Here is a 17,365-nt window from a genome sequence, read left to right on the forward strand (position 1 = left end):
TCCCAACCCTAATCCCTACAGAGATAGATCTTTTTTTAAAGGTTGAAATCCTATTTTGTTGAAGCAGAAACAGCCTTGGAATCACCTTAGCCAAACTCACCAAACTCCATTTAAATAAAGAGTAATTTTATCGTTTATCATCTCAACAATCACCAGCTCTGGTTTGGTTGAAATAAACCCGTAATACACCCAGCTAGATGTGAATACACGCTGGCTCTAAGAATGCTAAAATTACTGTTTATTTCAAACAGTCTGGTTGGTTTGGGGATAGTGGTTTCTGAGCTGTTTCTAGTGAAACAAAAAGTCTGTCTCTGTCAGGATCCTTTCCATAATGTTTTCAGACACTATTAATGATAATCTGAGCCTATCAGTGGCGAAAACAAACACTTTTAGTGTATGTACAAACATCCTGAGTGTTGTAGCCTGTTTTTGCCGCTGCAAGCTGCATCCCTCTCGCTCAAATCCAGGACCAATTTCATAAATGTTGTTGTTATTAGTAACTAAGACACAAAAACATGTGATGGTCCAGATTGAAAAATACCAAACTTACCCTTTAAGTTGTAGCACTGTTGATCAGTATTTGTTGTTTAAGTAGTGGGTGTGTCGGTCTCGGCTCTCATTGGCTCTCCACCCTGTCTGTCTACCTCCTTGTTTGTTTTTGACTGTGGCTCCACTGAGCGCGCTCGCATCTGCCCGCGAGCTGCTGCTTCCTTCTGTTGGCGGCACGTGCACCAGTCAGAGCCGTCTGTTTGAGCGGGGAGGGGTGAGACACATGGTCACGCTTAATGAACGCACACACACACACTTCTCCCCAAGAGGAGAGAGGCCAGCAGAGTTTGCATGTGCACACATTCTCACTTTCTGTTTCTCAGCAGAAAGAGGTCAGTGGAATTGTGAGAGACACACACACACACACACACACACTCATAGACTTCTGGCAGGCGCTGTTGTTTTGTCCCTGCTCCTGCCCCCTGCAGCCCCCCCCCCTCTTGTTGGCATCGTTTTTTGCTTGCTGACACACACACAGAGTCTGGTAACAACAGGTCTAAAACACACTTGTGCACACACACACACACACACACACACAAACACAGTTAGGAGTGGGAATCTCCTGAGAGCTCCCCATAAAACAAAGCAACCCTCAGGCCACAGTGTGATAACAAGCAGGCGTTGCAGAGGACCAGCAGGCCCAGTCACATGCCGATGAGTCAAAAAGCTGTGCGTGTGAATAATTTTCACCTTCTTTCATCATATACTTTTATGTTTTAATCATTTCATCTATAGTGCAGTGACCTAGAAGTCACACTGTCTGTCCACACAGCTGATTCACTGACTTCATTCTTAGATTTCAAGCATTATACACACAGCTACTCTGTGTCACGACATGAAAAATGCGCCCCCTGACCTCTGCTGAGTGGATTGCCTCCAGGAACTGCCCCTGTTAACATTTTTTTTTATGATGTTTTATGCATTTCCTCCCATTGTTACTCATTCCTGCTGTTACTGTAATATCCTTACAATCGCAGTGCCATTTTTCCTGCTGGGGATTCTCCTTTAAATATTGTGACTGTGCATTTTTATTTTTCATTACAGCAGCCTTGTGTATGTATCCATGATCATGGGATCTGCTTTCATGCTTGACCTGTATGTCAAATTAGCAGTGAGACTTTACATATACAGAAATGCATGCACACATGAGGAGGAGGGGGGTTGGCTGCCTCGGGGGTCAGTGGCTCTGAGTTATACACGCCCAGTTTGCTGCTCAAGCTTCGCTGTGTGCGATGAAGAGAGAGCGGTGACAACTTAAGCAAGGACCCGTGCCGGATGGATGTATAATATATGCAACGTCCTCAGAAAGGTTACTGTATTTAATACGTCAGACTTGCTCCATGTGGTGGATTTGTTTATTTAAATCTCCTCAGAGTAAGGCAAGCATGTATATTCTTAGCATAAGTGGCCCTGGTGGGATAGCAAATAAATCCCTCACACAGGCAGTGTTGGTACCACGCTTCCTCTCATGAGCTTGTGAAGAGAAAATGTGCAAAGAAATTGTTTTTAATTCTTGAGGGAGAACCTTAGAGCTTATTATGGGCAGACCAAGATATAATGATTTCGCCACTCTTTTAAGCAGTGTGGGGAAATTATTGAAACGTTTTTCATATTTAAAGGAACAGTCTGTAAGATTTCAGAGGATGTCAGGACTGCACTTCTCCCGGTTAGGATTCCGTCGGTATTAAATTGTTCAGGAGGTTTTTACCGGGCGCTGAATTATCCGCAGAGGTCTCTTCTTCTCTACAACAAATGGACCTGGTGAATAAAACCTGTCAAAACATTGAATAAAGCAGTTTCATGTCACAAATCAGTGTTTCTCCGACGCTCTTTGGCATGACAGACACGTGCCTCTAGCTAATGTTTGTTCACCTTTTTTCTCTGATAACTTAAGATCCAGATGTTCGGGGGGGGGGGTTACCGGGAGCTGAATTATCCGCAGAGGTTTCTTCTTCTCTAAAAGGAATTGTTGGACTAAGAGTCTCATCCTACTCTCTAATGTGCTATGTGTGAGCTCAGTCCTGCGTGTTCTTTAATGAAGCAATAGGAGAAGATATTCGGTCTCAGTTAATGTAGTTTATTAAGCAGTAAAGGAATAAAATTACAGAGCTCTGGGTCTCAACTTCACGTCCCTGACGAACAACAAAGGTGTGTCAGTTCACGAAGTCTGACCTCCTGTCCTTTCCCTGACCCAGTATATTTGAGCGTAACAGAGTGTCATTGTGCACGCAAGGCGTTGTCCTCTTCTCATTGGCAGTTCCACTTCCTCCTTCACCACACCACGCCCCTGCCTCGTGTTAATCTGACTCCTTCCCGCTGGCGGTGGGGGCGTGGTTCCTGTTTTGAAAGACAAGAGAACAACACAACTCCCTACACGTGCTGTACCTTACTATCTGTATATCACTTTCTATTCTTTTTACCATATATGAAACTAATTATCTAAGCATTGCGGTATGTGCTCCTCAGACTTCATGTCTCTTCCTCTCCTGTACTTCTCCACTTCTGCAAAGCAAACACATTCAGATCAGCTGAAATCATCTCAGTATTCTCATTGTTCACACATCTAAAACTTATATAGTGAAACACAACTTACAGTAAAACACATAACATCATTCTATTCCCAACAGAATGGACTCCGTGATTTAAACCTGTAAAAATGCTGAATAAAGCAGGGAACTTAAGATGTGCCAGGTGCCAGCCAGTGCAGGATAAACATCATGAGGCAAAAAGGAAATCAGTATTCCAGCGTGTAGGACAGAACTATGAGTTTCGCATGTTGCTTCATCAGTCAACAGTGCTTGGTTTTGTCCATTCTGGGCTAGTGTAGAAACATGGCATTCAAAATGGCAGCATCGGTGGATGAGGACCCGCTCCCTATGTAGATGTAAATGTCTCAGGCTGAGGTGGCAAACATGTAATTATTTTCAGGTAATTATTCTGCCTTTATATCCCCCTACATCATACACACTGGACCTTTAAGCAATGTAGGGACATCTCTGAAACTGTCTTCATATTAAGGCTAGTATAATTAGCATGACTTTATTCCAGAGAGCATTTCATACATTGGTACATTCGGTGCCTTGTGAACACCATGACAAACTAGAGAATTCAAGAGTCACAAGTGACTGATGATTTGATTTGTGGGTGTGTGTGTGTGTGTGTGTGTGTGTGTGTGTGTAAGTCATGCTTTTGAAGCTGTGTGTAGAGATAAATCAGCACTCCATGCCGCGTTCAGATATATCACGACTTCCTTCCAGTTCTCTCATCTACTACTGTTTTTTTCCTCTGGGCTCGTTCAGTCTGTCTCCTCTACTGGTGGCCTGCTGCGCGCGAGTAAGTCGAGGAGTGCACGATGAAAGGCTCGTTGGTGTTGGTGGTGGGAGTGCCTGTCTCTCTCTGCTCGCCCTCCGACTTTTCTCTGTAGCAGCGGATTAATTGAGCTCTGAGGCAGGTGGGAAAAAAAAAGAAAAAGGCCTCCGTTTCCTTTTGGTTTAATTTCGCTCCTAACTTAACAAGGCTGCTCTGCGCCTCCCCGTCTCAGTCTGTTGTTGTTGAGTGAAAGTGTGGGGCGCACTTGTTAATTTCACATGATGTTTCTCTGTTGTCGGAAAGTTTTGGCCTTAACCACAGAAGTTCTGCCTAGTTTCGTTTACCGGTGGTGTGTTATTGTTACTGCTGCGTGTGAACCATTAGCTGAGGCTCAGGCCAATTAAAATGCCAGCCGCTACTGCACATCAGAGGTGCTTTCTCTGCACTTAAATTTGTTTGAATTTTAGAAATGCACAGTGCTGAGGAGCAAAGGGAGAGACACTGTTCAAGTTTTTGTCATCTTCTAAAATAAATCCTCCTCTAGACTCTTAATGCAGTTTGCAATTTTTATCATTTTAACAAATCCAGCCCTCCATGTGTCCAGCTAATGTTTGGTCATCTCAGATTGCGGAGAAGGCTAAACTGTTCAGTATCAGCATTTCTTTAATCTCTATTAACAGTGACAGATGTTTCCATTGCTTGATCTGACAGTCTCTGTTCACCTGGAAGATTTGCTTGCATGTATCATCACTATGACAACCTGCAACTGTGAGGTGTATTGGCTGCAGCGTAACTGCATATTTCAGGGTTTCTAATGAAAAGAACATTAAAATTATTTAGCGTGAATTGTTTTTTATGTGGAAAATTCCTGTTCTCTTAAGACACAGACATGCACCCCAGTGCTTCCAGTACAATGTTTCCCACTATAAGCCCAGATGCCTTTGACTCAGTACCTCCAGATAACCTGAATGGCTGAGAATCTCACATCTCTTTCTCTCCGACTCCCTCTCCCCTTGCTCCTCGCCACGCTCAATGTAAACAAACCCAGCTGAGCTCTGCGAGCCTCTGCTTCCTCATCGTGCAGCGGCTCCACCCACAGGATGAGTCAGCAGCCAATCAGGCAGCCAGCTGAGCTCTCAGCATTGCCATAACGACAGGCAGGCAGGAGAGCGTAGTAGTGAGGGTGCCCTTGTGGTCGAGTGGCTTAGTGACCTTGCCTGGGCAGCCGTCCATGTATTGTAAATCAGTACGGTTCGCTCCCCACTGGCTCTTTGCTCTCATGGTGAGCTCTGCTGCAAGACACAATATCTGGAGCTGTTTTTTGGGGGGGATTAAGTTCTTTATTTTTCATGATGACTTGTAGATACAAGTACACTAGCTGCAATTTAAGTTGTAAGTAATATTATTGTTTTTGTTTTACAGTTAAATCTATAATTACCTTTTATTCTGTCACTTTGCAGAATTATTATTTTATTCAAATCAATAGTTCATAGAGCATTTTTTAAAGGTTGATCTTGTATTTGATAGTGAGGATGTACCAAATAGTTAAAAGCTTCATTCATAACAAGTCAGCATCCCTTTTTTGTGCATTCGAGGGCTTTCTTATTGTATTTAAGGGTGATGACATCATATAAAACAACATATAATATGAATTCTTGATTCAAAAACCTCAGTAGAAGCTTCAGTTGTAAAAAAAAATTACATTTGGTACAGTCCCATTAAATAGAAAAATGAACAAGAACAGGAAGTTGGTCCTGCATACTCATAAGTTAAGGGTGTATTTGACTCGGCCAAACAGAAAAAATAAGAAACTGCTGAAATCAGAAAAAAATATTAAAACACCCGTACAGAAAAAAATTACACACACATGTACAGATTTCCCAGTCCATTGCTGGAGTACAGCGCCATCGAACCGTACAGATGAGTTGACTGAAACGATGTGTGAAGCTGTGTGAAATAATGTGTGATTGAATGTGTGAAATTATTGCTGTTGTAGCTGCATACCTGCAAATGTGGCTCTGGACTTTGATCCTGCTACTCTGAATACAGCTGCCTCCCCAGTCCTCTGCTTCCACTGGCCTATTTACACACCTGCCTCACACACACACACACACACACACACACTCTCACACATACACTAATTATGCTCTTGCAAAGTATATTTATACATACTGCAGACACACACACCCTACTATGGATAAAAACACACACATACTGGCAGTGTATACGTTATGAGCGCAGTAAGATACCCAGACACACACCTGTTATACTTATGCATGCAGTGGCTAATCTCTTCATTACACACAGACACACTTTGCACACACACTGCGCACACACTCTCCCTTAGTCACCTGCAGCACACTTTCATGTGCACTCATGCACTCCGAGGAAACACACAGGGTCAGTCCGTCTGTCTGCTCTGCTGTTTTTGCTCCAACATGCTGCTGGTAGTAGACTACTACTATACTCATTAACTGAGTAGTGCAACATTGTGACACACACACACACACACACACACACACACACACACACACACACAGAGGATACCTAATGCTGCCTTCTGAGTAAAGCATGACATCAGCACGGCTTGGTCAGGCCAGTTAACACGAAGGAAACCCTTTCTGAAATCACAGGTACTTTACAGATACAGGTTTTGACATTTTGGGACATTATTTGCTTTCCAACAGAGCTGTAGATGAGAAGATGAACACCACTCTCATGTCTGTGCAGTAAATTTGAAGCTACAGGTAAGAGATGGTTATCTTATCATAGCGCAGACACAGGAAACTCATCTCATTTGCTTCATCTGCACACAAAAAAAGGTGTAAAATTGATACCTCTTGTTTTTACCGGGGTTATGTATCGGACTGGCTGTTTCCCCCTGCTCTCAATCTTTATGCAAAGTGGAGCTAAACGGCTGCTGGCAGCGGATACATATTTACTCGACAGACATGAGAGTGGATCAGTCTTCTAATCTAACTCTAGTCGGGGTTGGATTATCCACCTCATCACGCTGGATGAGGGTGAGAGGGCCCTTTGCTCTGTGTCCTGTTCAGTGCGTGTCCTCGTACGTTACGATAGTCACGCAACAGGTTTTGGGGGAAATCTTTGCCTTTGAGGCTGAGGCTGCTCCTCTGACAGCTCACACAGGTTACGAGCAGACGGGAAACACTGCCTGGCTTCCTCATAGCCTCGAGTGTCGGATATGACGTCTGGTTTAATGTGCTTGCTAAGTGCAACGTCTGTTGGAGCACCATCCTGTTGGGACTCCTGTGGAACCCCCAGTGTAGCACACAGTGGCCTGACCTTTTGCCCAGTTGGTGGGCCTGTTTAGTTGCTGTATGCAGAGATTCGGCCCCAGCTGGGAGTACATCCCATCCCTATCAGCCTTCTAGAGGGCAAAGCACGGACTCATGGAACTGGAGTTACATTCAGGTAACTGCTAGTCTCCCTGACTAGTTAGTCAGTCTGTCACTGTGTGTGTGTGTGTGTGTGTGTGTGTGTGTGTGTGTGTGTGTGTTTTTAACATTAGGTTGTGTTGTTAATGTGCTAACTGGCCAACTCGTGTCTTGAATCCGTAGTCAACCGATTTCCCTGTTTGAATGACGAAGACAGACTGCCGCCACCTGCTGGCTATGCAGAGTTGTATCCTCTCAGGCAGGCCCAGGACGTATATGCTAGTTGGCCGCTGGCTGTAGTCTTTGTGGTGCATTCAGGTGCAACTTTTTGGCTGAGACACAGGCAGCGTGGGGCGAGACAACAGTCAGCATTTGTCGCCACTAGCTCTTCAGTGTCTGGCCCTTTATTCAGGGTGAAATTTAGCAGTGTGTGTTCTACCTGAGCTGCTCTCTTTAGGTGTATTTCATCATCTCATTGGTCTCTTCAGTTTTAGATTGGCATCTTATCAGCAGACAGGAAGTTCAGCTCCTCCCAAAACTAACAGCTGCTTTTCACCAACTTATCTGTCGGTAAAATCTCGATCTCGATCTCGATCTCGATCTCAATCTCGTTACGCCTCATGTTACAGCTAAATGCTACATATAATTTGACACACTTTTTGTCAGCAGTTAAAAACACTTTGTTACTGTGTGTGCAGTGTGTTTCTCCCCCCACCTCCTTTCTCTGTTTTTTATGACATGTTCACCCCCTCTGTTTTCATTCAGGTAGCTGGGGTGTAGTTTCCCTGTGAGACAGTCAGAGAGACACAGACAGTCCTGGACCACATCCCCTCATTCCCTCCCCACCCTTCTCCCACAAAGACATGCATAGCAAAAACCGTAAGTGTTGAGCTCCTCTCCTCTCCTACTTTTTTTTTCGTACCCCCCACAGCCTCGTGATTTATTCCCCTCTACGTTTCTTTCTGTTCCCTCAGCATCCTATCACATGTGTATTCTGATCAGATCTGGGTCAAAATGTATTTATAATTGTTGGCTCTTGTTTGAACTTCGCCTAATAACAGATTGGTGGAGTTAATCACACAAGGACACTTCAGATGGTGTCAAGGAAGTTGCTAATTAGAGAAGACTACACGAAATTGATTTGTAAATACTTCGGTTTTTCTTTTGTGGAAAGGTTCTGGCACAGATTTCTCTCCCCCTGTGTGCCATCTGGCACCTAAGCAGGGTAGTAACTTGGTTTAAATACCACTCGGCGCTACACTCCATTACCAGACTCAGGTGCTAATTGGATGCAAATCAAATCCAAAAAAGTACCCAGATCCAAGAGCCCCCCCGGCAATGCATGGTCTTGATAGTAGGAGTGTGTCACACATCAAGGTGACCTTACACATAAAAATCTATGTCTCTGCCTCTGTCTTAACCTGTTCCAGAGAAGCGCCACAGCTCCCCCGCCCCCTCCAGGAGCCCCCTTGTCCCCATGAAGCCCAAAGCACCTGCAGTGGCCCCTGCCGTGGCTCCCGGTCCTGGGGACACGCTGGCTTTCAGGGTGCCGAAAGACTACCCTCACTCCCGCTTCAGCAAGGCGCCTCTTGCTGTCTACCCGCCAAAGGGGGCACGGAACAAGACGTGGTGGGCACATACTTCTTTTTTTTTTTATTATAATGCCTTTCTTACTCACATCCTCACATTTTTGGCAGCTGCCAGAGTTTCATAAAATGCTGCCTCTGCTCCCAAAACGTTTAGTCATACATTGTTTTAATTACTCTTCTCTGCAGTGTATCCCTTCCAGTTGTAAGCCTGGAGAAGATGCCCTGCCTCAGCCGCGCCGACTCCGCATCACACGTGCGCCTCACCGCCTCCTCCTCTTCCTCCCCGTCTCCCTCCTCCCTCAAACCTCCATCCCTCACTCCCCCGGGCTCCCAGCGGTCCAGCGAGAAGCTCGTGAACGGTCGCGGCACCAGCGGACCGTCCACCCCGCGCTCAACCACCTCTCCATCCTCCCTGGACAGGCGGCCCAGTCCGGCACGATCTCCGCTGGACAGACGGCTTCCGTCAACACCTTCTCCTTCCCCACTCGACCGGAAACCCTCCCCATCACCTTCGCCTTCTCACCGATCCAGCGCTCTGCCGTCGTCATCGCCGTTGGAGAAGAAGCACCAAAATGGGACTAAGACTTCTGCCAGGTCGCAAAAAAGACTCTCAGGTCAGCACTAAGATTTTTCGTCTCTGTATTAATCCAGGTGAAATCTTGGTGCTTGCATGTTTTTCTTCTCGCAACTTTATGCTGCGCAGTGATACACACTCAATCTTCAGAGTGTCGTGGTGCATCCACAGTCCTCTGCAGCTGACTAAGAAGTGGAGAAGGTTTAATAATTGAAACACTTTCCTGCCTGCATATTCGATTCATCAACCTATAGCTCACCAAACATACTCTTAACTTTTAGGCTCTACAAACATTCCTGTGCTGGAAGAGTGAAATATTTTTCTGGCTTTGCTGCTTGATTTACTTTCTTAAAAGAATACTTCATCTAGGGCTCCACTATTAATCAAATATTAATGTCAATCACAATTTTTGGCTTTCCACAATTAACTGAACATGATTGACTGAAATATTGACGTTTAAAATGCATGCTTAGCTCATAGAAAATTGTCTGCCTGTCAAAATAGTGCTTCCTAAATTAACAGCCATAGAAAAGTCCATGGCCAGTGTCAGCAGCGCTGATTTAAAAAGGGGGTCCAACCCGGTAGCAGCAAGGTGTACCTAATAAAGTGGCTGCACAGAATTCAGATGAAAGAGAATCTACTTTTAAGGCTTATTTTGATGCAGAGATTTGCGCATTAGCAGGAATGAACTTCTCACAATCAATCACACAACTCACACATTATAATTAAGGTGTCATTTATCTCATCGTTGGCTAAGTACTTCCCAAACACACTGTTTTCTCAAGAATTGTCTCCATTTTTGGATTCTCTGTTCAAGTTTTCTTCACAAATTTAGCGTAACGCAGGATGAGTAATTGATATACAAATGATTGATTTATAGGTGAAATGTTCCTTTAAGCTTTATTCAAGAACTCCTACATAAATACATACTTGTACATGTTCTCACGAGCTCACACACTCACCATTTCTAATCTCAGTATCCTCTGAAAAGCGTCCAGCCTGAATGTTTGGCTGCAGACAGGACAGTGGTGGATTGAGACTGTGTGCTTTGGAAAGGATGAAATGCCTCCCTATAGTTTTTAATGTTTCTCTCCCTCTTGTTTTCTCTCCCCCATCTACAATTGTTTTTCTTATTCGAACTTTGCTCAACAAATGCTCAGTTGTTTTTTTTTTTCTTTTAAATTTAACATTGACGCACCCAAGTTCACCTCGTGGTCACCTCGAAGTACGAGATGTTAAAAACCATGCATCGCAGTAAAGTTAAAAAAGATGTTTCTATCCAGCTTCCCATCCTCTCCCCTCATTTCTCTCTTCTTTCTCTTTGCTAGCGCCGTGTCTCGCTGCGCTCCGAGCCTCTGATTTACACCCTCTAATTCACGAGCTCCCGCTGCCAAAAAGCTGCTTGTCTTCTTGAGAGATTTCCCCCACCTCCTGTGTCTCTATATTTTTTTCATCCTCTCACTCTCCACCTCCTGCCTCGACCTCCTCGTTTCTCTCCCGCACACTCACACTCCTGGCCTCGTTTTTTTGTGTTTTTTTTTTCTTTCACACACTCGGCCCAGCATTTTCTCTCTGTTCATCACTGTGTTGTTTCTCACTCATCTTGTTCTTTTGCTTTTTTTATGTTGTTTGGTTTCCTTTTCTCATCAATGTCTTCCTTCAGTCTGTGTTTACCCTACCCATCCTCCTCTCTCTCTCTCTCTCTCTCTCTCTCTCTCAACTTCCTTTTTGAGTTTGTGTGAACTTGTGAGTGAGCATGTGAGTGTGTTTATGTCTTGAGTGGATGTTTGTTACTGTTGTACACTTTGTGTGTGTGTGTGTGTGTGTGTGTGTGTCGGAGCTGTTTCATACTGCACAGAAAGATTACAGGGATTATAGCAAAGGCCAGCGCTAGATTACAGATTACAGCCCTCTGACAGTTACACTGTTTTAGATAACCTGCTAACTGACAAGAGGTTGTTGCAGTCCGGCTCATTTTTGTGGGGCAGCAAAGGTCTTTCAGAGTTTTTGCACGGTGCTTTTGCTGCTGATATCAGCATAGAAAGTTCACAGAATTTTGGCCTGTGACTAATCTTAGTTTCAGCTTTCACAATTTAAAAAAACAAATACCAGGAAGTGTCATTAACATTGCGTTAACAGGGTTTTCATGCATGTAAACAAAGTTAAATTTGTTTTTCCAATTCATTTTCGTATTTCTCATCATCACTCCGCAAAGATTAATAATTTGCTCACTGTTTTCGTCGCTGAGAGGAAATGACTGGGCAACTACTTTACAGCTCAGTCCATTGGCAATCAACGATCAACAAGTTTTAAACCACAGTCTGGTTTGAACTTTGTGAAAATAAGTATCTAAAACAGTGGTTCCCAAGTGATGTGTCGCGGGTCCATTCCGAACGGACCAAAAGGATTTCCAGCACAGCACTTTTATTTTGAAGTGCTGTTTCCTGCTGTAGAGGAGTGAGTGACTAGCTGGCGGTTATTCGACAGAGACAGCGATCTAGTTCAACGTCATGGCCAACCGCAAGTATGATGCCTAATATATTAAACTGTGTGGACCTTGAACTAAAGACTAAGGAGAAAACTGGCCCTCCAGTTGGGAACCACTGATCTAAAACACTTACTTAAAAGAGGAAAGGAAGGTGTGTGTTAAAAGGTAGTTAGTGTATGAATTGTTTAAAGATATACAGTGCAGGATTTGCCCAAAAAATAATGTATAGACTCATACAGAGTATTTATTTGTAGAGACTCTGCCCTCTGCTTGTATTTTCTTATTTTCTATACTCAGGACATTTATGGGTGTGTGTACCCCGACAGTGCTCAGGTGAGGTTGTGACCAGGTGTCAGATCATAAGCAGCAGGCATCCAGGAGACACAGCGCAGGAAAAAAAAAGCAATGCAAAACGAAAATTAATCTGGGGTTGGCTTTTACTTTCACTTTTGTTGGTGAGTTAGAAACGGGCTGTTATTTATTTATCCCTCTGTATTTTTATATTTTTACTTTTTATCCGCTCCCGTTTGCCTTGATAAAGTTAACGCATCGCATTGTCATTTCCAACTCAACACTTCCTGTATCTGTTTCAAATTAAAAGCCCCTTATAACTTCGGTTGAGAGAATCCCTTCATTTTCTAAATAGGCTTTTAATGTGAAACGTTTGCAGGCACTTTTTGTGGAGGATTCGGTGACTTGCAAATGTAGCTCCTGCCGTCTGGTGGCACTTTTTTACATTATTAGTCAAAGCACGATTTTATGACTCCACAATCGCCTAATCTGACATAGTGACTGTCTGAACAGACAAAAATGAGCATGCAATGCAGTGTGAATCCGGCATTAGTCACCCACTCTACAGCAGGACATGGCACTGCAAAATAAAAGCTCTGTGCTCGAAATTCACTGTACTTCAAAAACTAGTGTGGTTTTTACAAACTTGGCACGTTTGCAAGTTACTTGCAGTCCATTTAGACTGGACCTGTGACCCACTTTTGGACCCTGACCCACCAGTTGGAAGCCACTGAGACAAATGACAAAGTGGGTGATTATACAGCATACTGGCTAGCCAACGTTTGACTCATGCCTGGTGGACTTAACATAATAACTAACATAACCACAATAAACATCACATAGATGGCTTATCCCTCAAAGCTCCTGAACACTTCACAATAGTATATTCATGACTGAATAAACAACAAAACATCTTCAAAACAAGAGTTAAACACTGAGCTGATCTGCCTCTTGAGACAGTGTGGATGTGGTTTGATTGACAGTGAAACTACTCCCAGCAACTACTCACCAACTGTCATCTGATTCTGATTCAAATGTTGCTGAATCATGCACACGTCGAACAAGGGAGAGTAACAAAGATGAGAAAAAAAAAGGAACACAGAAATCTCTCTTGTGAAACAACCCAAACTGTTCTAACTTTGGCAGGAAAATAGTGTGTACATGTACGATCCCGTGACTCATAGTAAGAAGCTGAGTGAGAAAATTCATTGTAAGGATAGTGTGTGAATTCTAACACCTAAAGATCTGATAAATATTTTGCCATACGAAGACACATCAGAGACTTTTGACTGACACAGTCTTAAACGTTGAGGGCTACATTTCATCATCAAAGTATATTTTCTATTCATTAAAGCAGGAGAGAGTTTCCTGGGCTGTCAGTCACAGTTGACTTTTGTCCGGCTGCCAGTATGTCCTGTCAGGATTGATTTGTCACAGCTTGCGGGATCTGCACATTTATCTGTTTGAAACTGGAAACGCTGCTAATAATGTCGCGCACACTAGCACTATTAGACTCCAGTCGCCTTAGACCACAGCTGAATGATTGATTGAACAAAGGAATATGTGAATAGACAAATGTCAGTGAGGTGAACTGCTTCCTCAGTAGAGACAAATTAATGCACTTGTTGTGCTACTGCGAGGCTCCCACTCCCAGCAAATGTGATTTGATGCTTGAAAGAGGGAGGGAAGACATGGCTTAATGATGGCCTTTAGTACCAGTCTAATTTGTGTGTGTGTGTTTATGTGTTTACAGGAAGAGTGTTTGATCCTAACAAGCACTGTGGCGTCCAGGACCCTGAGACTAAGCGACCCTGCACGCGATCTCTCACCTGCAAGGTAACACACACACAAAAACACAATCACCAACACTCTCCCTGTCTGTGTAATTTCTGTGGAGACAATAATAGTCCCTTCCTGCTTCCTGTCTGAGGCCGTCCGACCAGGAAAACAGCTTTGTTTGTTAATGGTAGTAATAATATTGAAGGGTGCGCTATTATAACTACTGTAGCGCTCCAGCCCACAGCTATGACCCTGTCCGCCGCCCTGTCTGTCTCTGTGATATGCCTGCACTTCCTATCCCTCAGTTAATGCTGGGTAGCAGTGCTGAGGCATTACAGGGCCCACACTTCCCTTGATGAGGTAATTAGAGATGTTGGATGAGGCTACAGCATCTTTCAGCAGTATAACTCTGTTTTACTGCCCTTTAATTACTTCAAGCGAGCTTTACTAATCACTTCAATAAGTAATTAGAGATGTGTCATGGGAGTGTGTTGATATTTTTTTAGAGTGGTTGGTGAGAAATATCATGTTTTCATAATATTTTTGGGTTGTTTTTTATAGTTGGTGTCTTCATTTATAGTAACAGTCCCTTAACAGTCCCAGTGAGAACATCAGTTTGAAGAAAGGGACCTGGGCCGTTTCCCAAAAGCATCTTAAAGGGGCAGTTCACCTGTAAATTAAAAATGCATATTTTTCCTCTTACCTGCAGTGCTGTTTATCAGTCTAGATTGTTTTGGTGTGAGTTACCAGATGTTGGATATATCAGCTGTTGAGATGTCTGCCTTCTCTCCAATATAATGGAACTAGGGCTGAACGATATGGAGAAAATTTCATATCTCAATATTTATGCCAGATATCTTGATACCGATACGATATGATATGACTACGGGTTCAGTGAAAACTAAGCATTGTTTATAAAAAATTAAAAAAAAAAAAAAACGAGTCCGAACCATTTTCTGGAAGCCCTCTTTAGTGACTGAATACACGGGAATCATGTGTAGCAGTATGGTACGTTATAGCATTTGTAATGTCTTTGTGCCTGCTGGACGTCGATTGGTATGGCATTATGCTACTGAATGCATCGGCAATCCGACCTTGCTTGGCCTTGACACAGGAGGACCCAGATGTCCCTGCCGTGTCTTTTAATGTAAGGCACTGTTCATACAGTCCTCAGTAGTGTTGTCACGGTACCAAAATTGGGACCCATGGTACGATACCAGTGAAAGTATCATGGTTCTGAGTAGTATCAGGATACCACAGCCAAAATGAGGCAGATGTGCCTTTTGTCATTTATAAAAAGATAAATCACTTTTTTATAATATATCAATGATATTTCAATGGAATAAATTACTTATTGACTTATTCATACTTCAAAATCAGCATCAATCAGTGATTAACATAGGGGGGATCAAAATAAAATAAAAAAATAAAATAAAAATCAACCAGCCACCCTCCTCCCCTGACAAGTAAAGAACAGTCCCTAAAGTGCGGTGAGGTTTGTGGAAATGTTAACGGTGTTGCACATTGTCTGCGTGTGTGGCCATCAACAATGGCAATGGAAAGTAGATAGCCTTAAGGTAGATGTTTAAAATTACTTTTATTATAACAACGTTTTGTGTGATAATGTATGCACTGTTTAATAAATGAGTAAACATCGACACAGGTGCTCTGTTATTGCCTCAGTATTTGGACAGATGTATTTTCATTTCAAAGTTCAACTGTAAAGAGCTAGATGCACATCAGAATATGTGACCTCACTGAATCTACATAATAATGAGTTTAAACCTCAAAATAACTGTTTTCAATCCTTCTGTCATCCTCTCACATTAATATGGACACATATATTTGTATTTGGGATCATCACAGAGATAGAAACACAGAGGTCACATATTCTGATGGCTGTACAGCCGTCACAGATTCCGACGGTCACAGATTTCGGTGCAACAACGGCTCGTTTCTCCTCTGACACGTCACATACCTGTGTGCCGCTACGGCTCGTCTGTTCCGGTACTACTGGGCAGTCATGACACCAACTTATTCACCTGGAGCCGGGCTTCTCGGTCGCCGGTAGCCTCGCGTCACCAGGCTCTTCATGTACGGCGAAACGCCGGTAAACCATGTTATCTTGCGGCGGCCATAGCGCTCCGTCGTATTCCCGTCTGTGACCCCTGTTCAACCCACAACCGGTAAGTTTCGCCTTTCGTTTCTGCTGCTGGTTGAAATCTGTACTCACACAGCGTGCTGAATGATTTAATTTGCTCGAACAAAACTATTTTTAGTTGCAAATGTGTTGTGTGTACTAGCAAGTTGCTAGCAGCAGCACGTCTCCCTCGCTCAAGGGGATGTTTGTGATTGGCTGGCTTTGTTGTCGATCCAAGGCAAGCAGGAAATGAGGTTGGTGATTGGCTGGCCGTAGCTGTACATTTAGGGCAAGCGTAAAAAGGATGTTTGTGATTGGCTGAGCTGTACATGCAGGTCAAGCTGGGGAAACTCATGGGGAAATTATATCGTCAATATCGTTGCCTTTTGGGATATTAATATCTTGCATGTTCATATATCGGTATAGATACGATAACGATATATCGTTCAGCCCTAAATGGAACCAGATGGCACTTGGCTTGCAGTGCTCAAAACGTCAAAAAAAAAAAATATTTGAAAAACTCAACAGCAATGTCTCTTTCCAGAAATCATGACCTGGTTACTCAAGATAATCCACAGAGCTTGTTGTGAGCAGTTTCATTTACGAACTAATTTCTTTCTAGGGGTTAGACGCCCTCTAACCGTTGCTGGGTGATATAACAACTGTGAACGATATGAAGATTTAAATCATTTTCCAGCACTAGAAACAACTTTTTAACTCCCCCCACGAAAATTTTTAATTGTTTTAAGCTACAATGACTTTAGACCTACTTGATACTTTTATACTCATGTTATAGTTTTGTGTCCTGTGCTGCAAACCTTTAAACCTCTGAAGCTCCAGTGCTGTGTGCAAAAAATTAACGTACAGCCCTGCTATTTATTTAATAAAAATCCCCGTCTTTGCATTTTATTTTGATCACAGTCTGCTTTTTATACAAATACCGAGATATGTATCGTGTATGTTAATACTGAGATATGAATTTTTGTCCATAATGCCCAGCCCTACCAACCGTATCCTCGTGCAGAAGGAAGCGTGCATCTACTCATTGACAAGAGGCTCATGCTCGTGACAGCGCAAGATGTAAATGCTTTTGGCGTCCTCCTCGGCTGGGCTGTGACGTTAGCTAGCTCTGTGGTGCTAGATGAGCTAGCAAGTATATACAAGCATCCTAGCTTAGCAGAAAGAAAGTGGTTCCTACTTGAAGCTGCTCACAACAAGCTCTGTGGATTATCTTGAGTAACTGGGTCA

At 43.3% G+C, this 17,365-nt stretch overlaps 1 protein-coding gene across 3 annotated transcripts in view; it reads left to right on the forward strand.

Annotated features, from left to right (window-relative positions):
* Positions 1-17,365, forward strand: part of atxn7l1 (ataxin 7-like 1) — a 40,755-nt gene that overhangs the window by 10,151 nt on the left and 13,239 nt on the right. For 2 of the 3 annotated variants that reach the window (XM_033614880.2, XM_078165093.1), the window contains exons 4-6: positions 8,687-8,885; positions 9,032-9,459; positions 13,952-14,034. In XM_033614880.2, coding sequence (XP_033470771.2) covers positions 8,687-8,885; positions 9,032-9,459; positions 13,952-14,034 — 710 coding nt within the window. Of the gene's footprint in view, positions 1-8,021; positions 8,136-8,686; positions 8,886-9,031; positions 9,460-13,951; positions 14,035-17,365 lie in introns of all 3 variants that reach the window. The other variant, XM_033614881.2, reaches the window with a different exon arrangement.

The sequence above is a fragment of the Epinephelus lanceolatus genome, chromosome 23, assembly GCF_041903045.1.
Source record: "Epinephelus lanceolatus isolate andai-2023 chromosome 23, ASM4190304v1, whole genome shotgun sequence".
Taxonomy (NCBI): Eukaryota; Metazoa; Chordata; class Actinopteri; order Perciformes; family Serranidae; genus Epinephelus; species Epinephelus lanceolatus.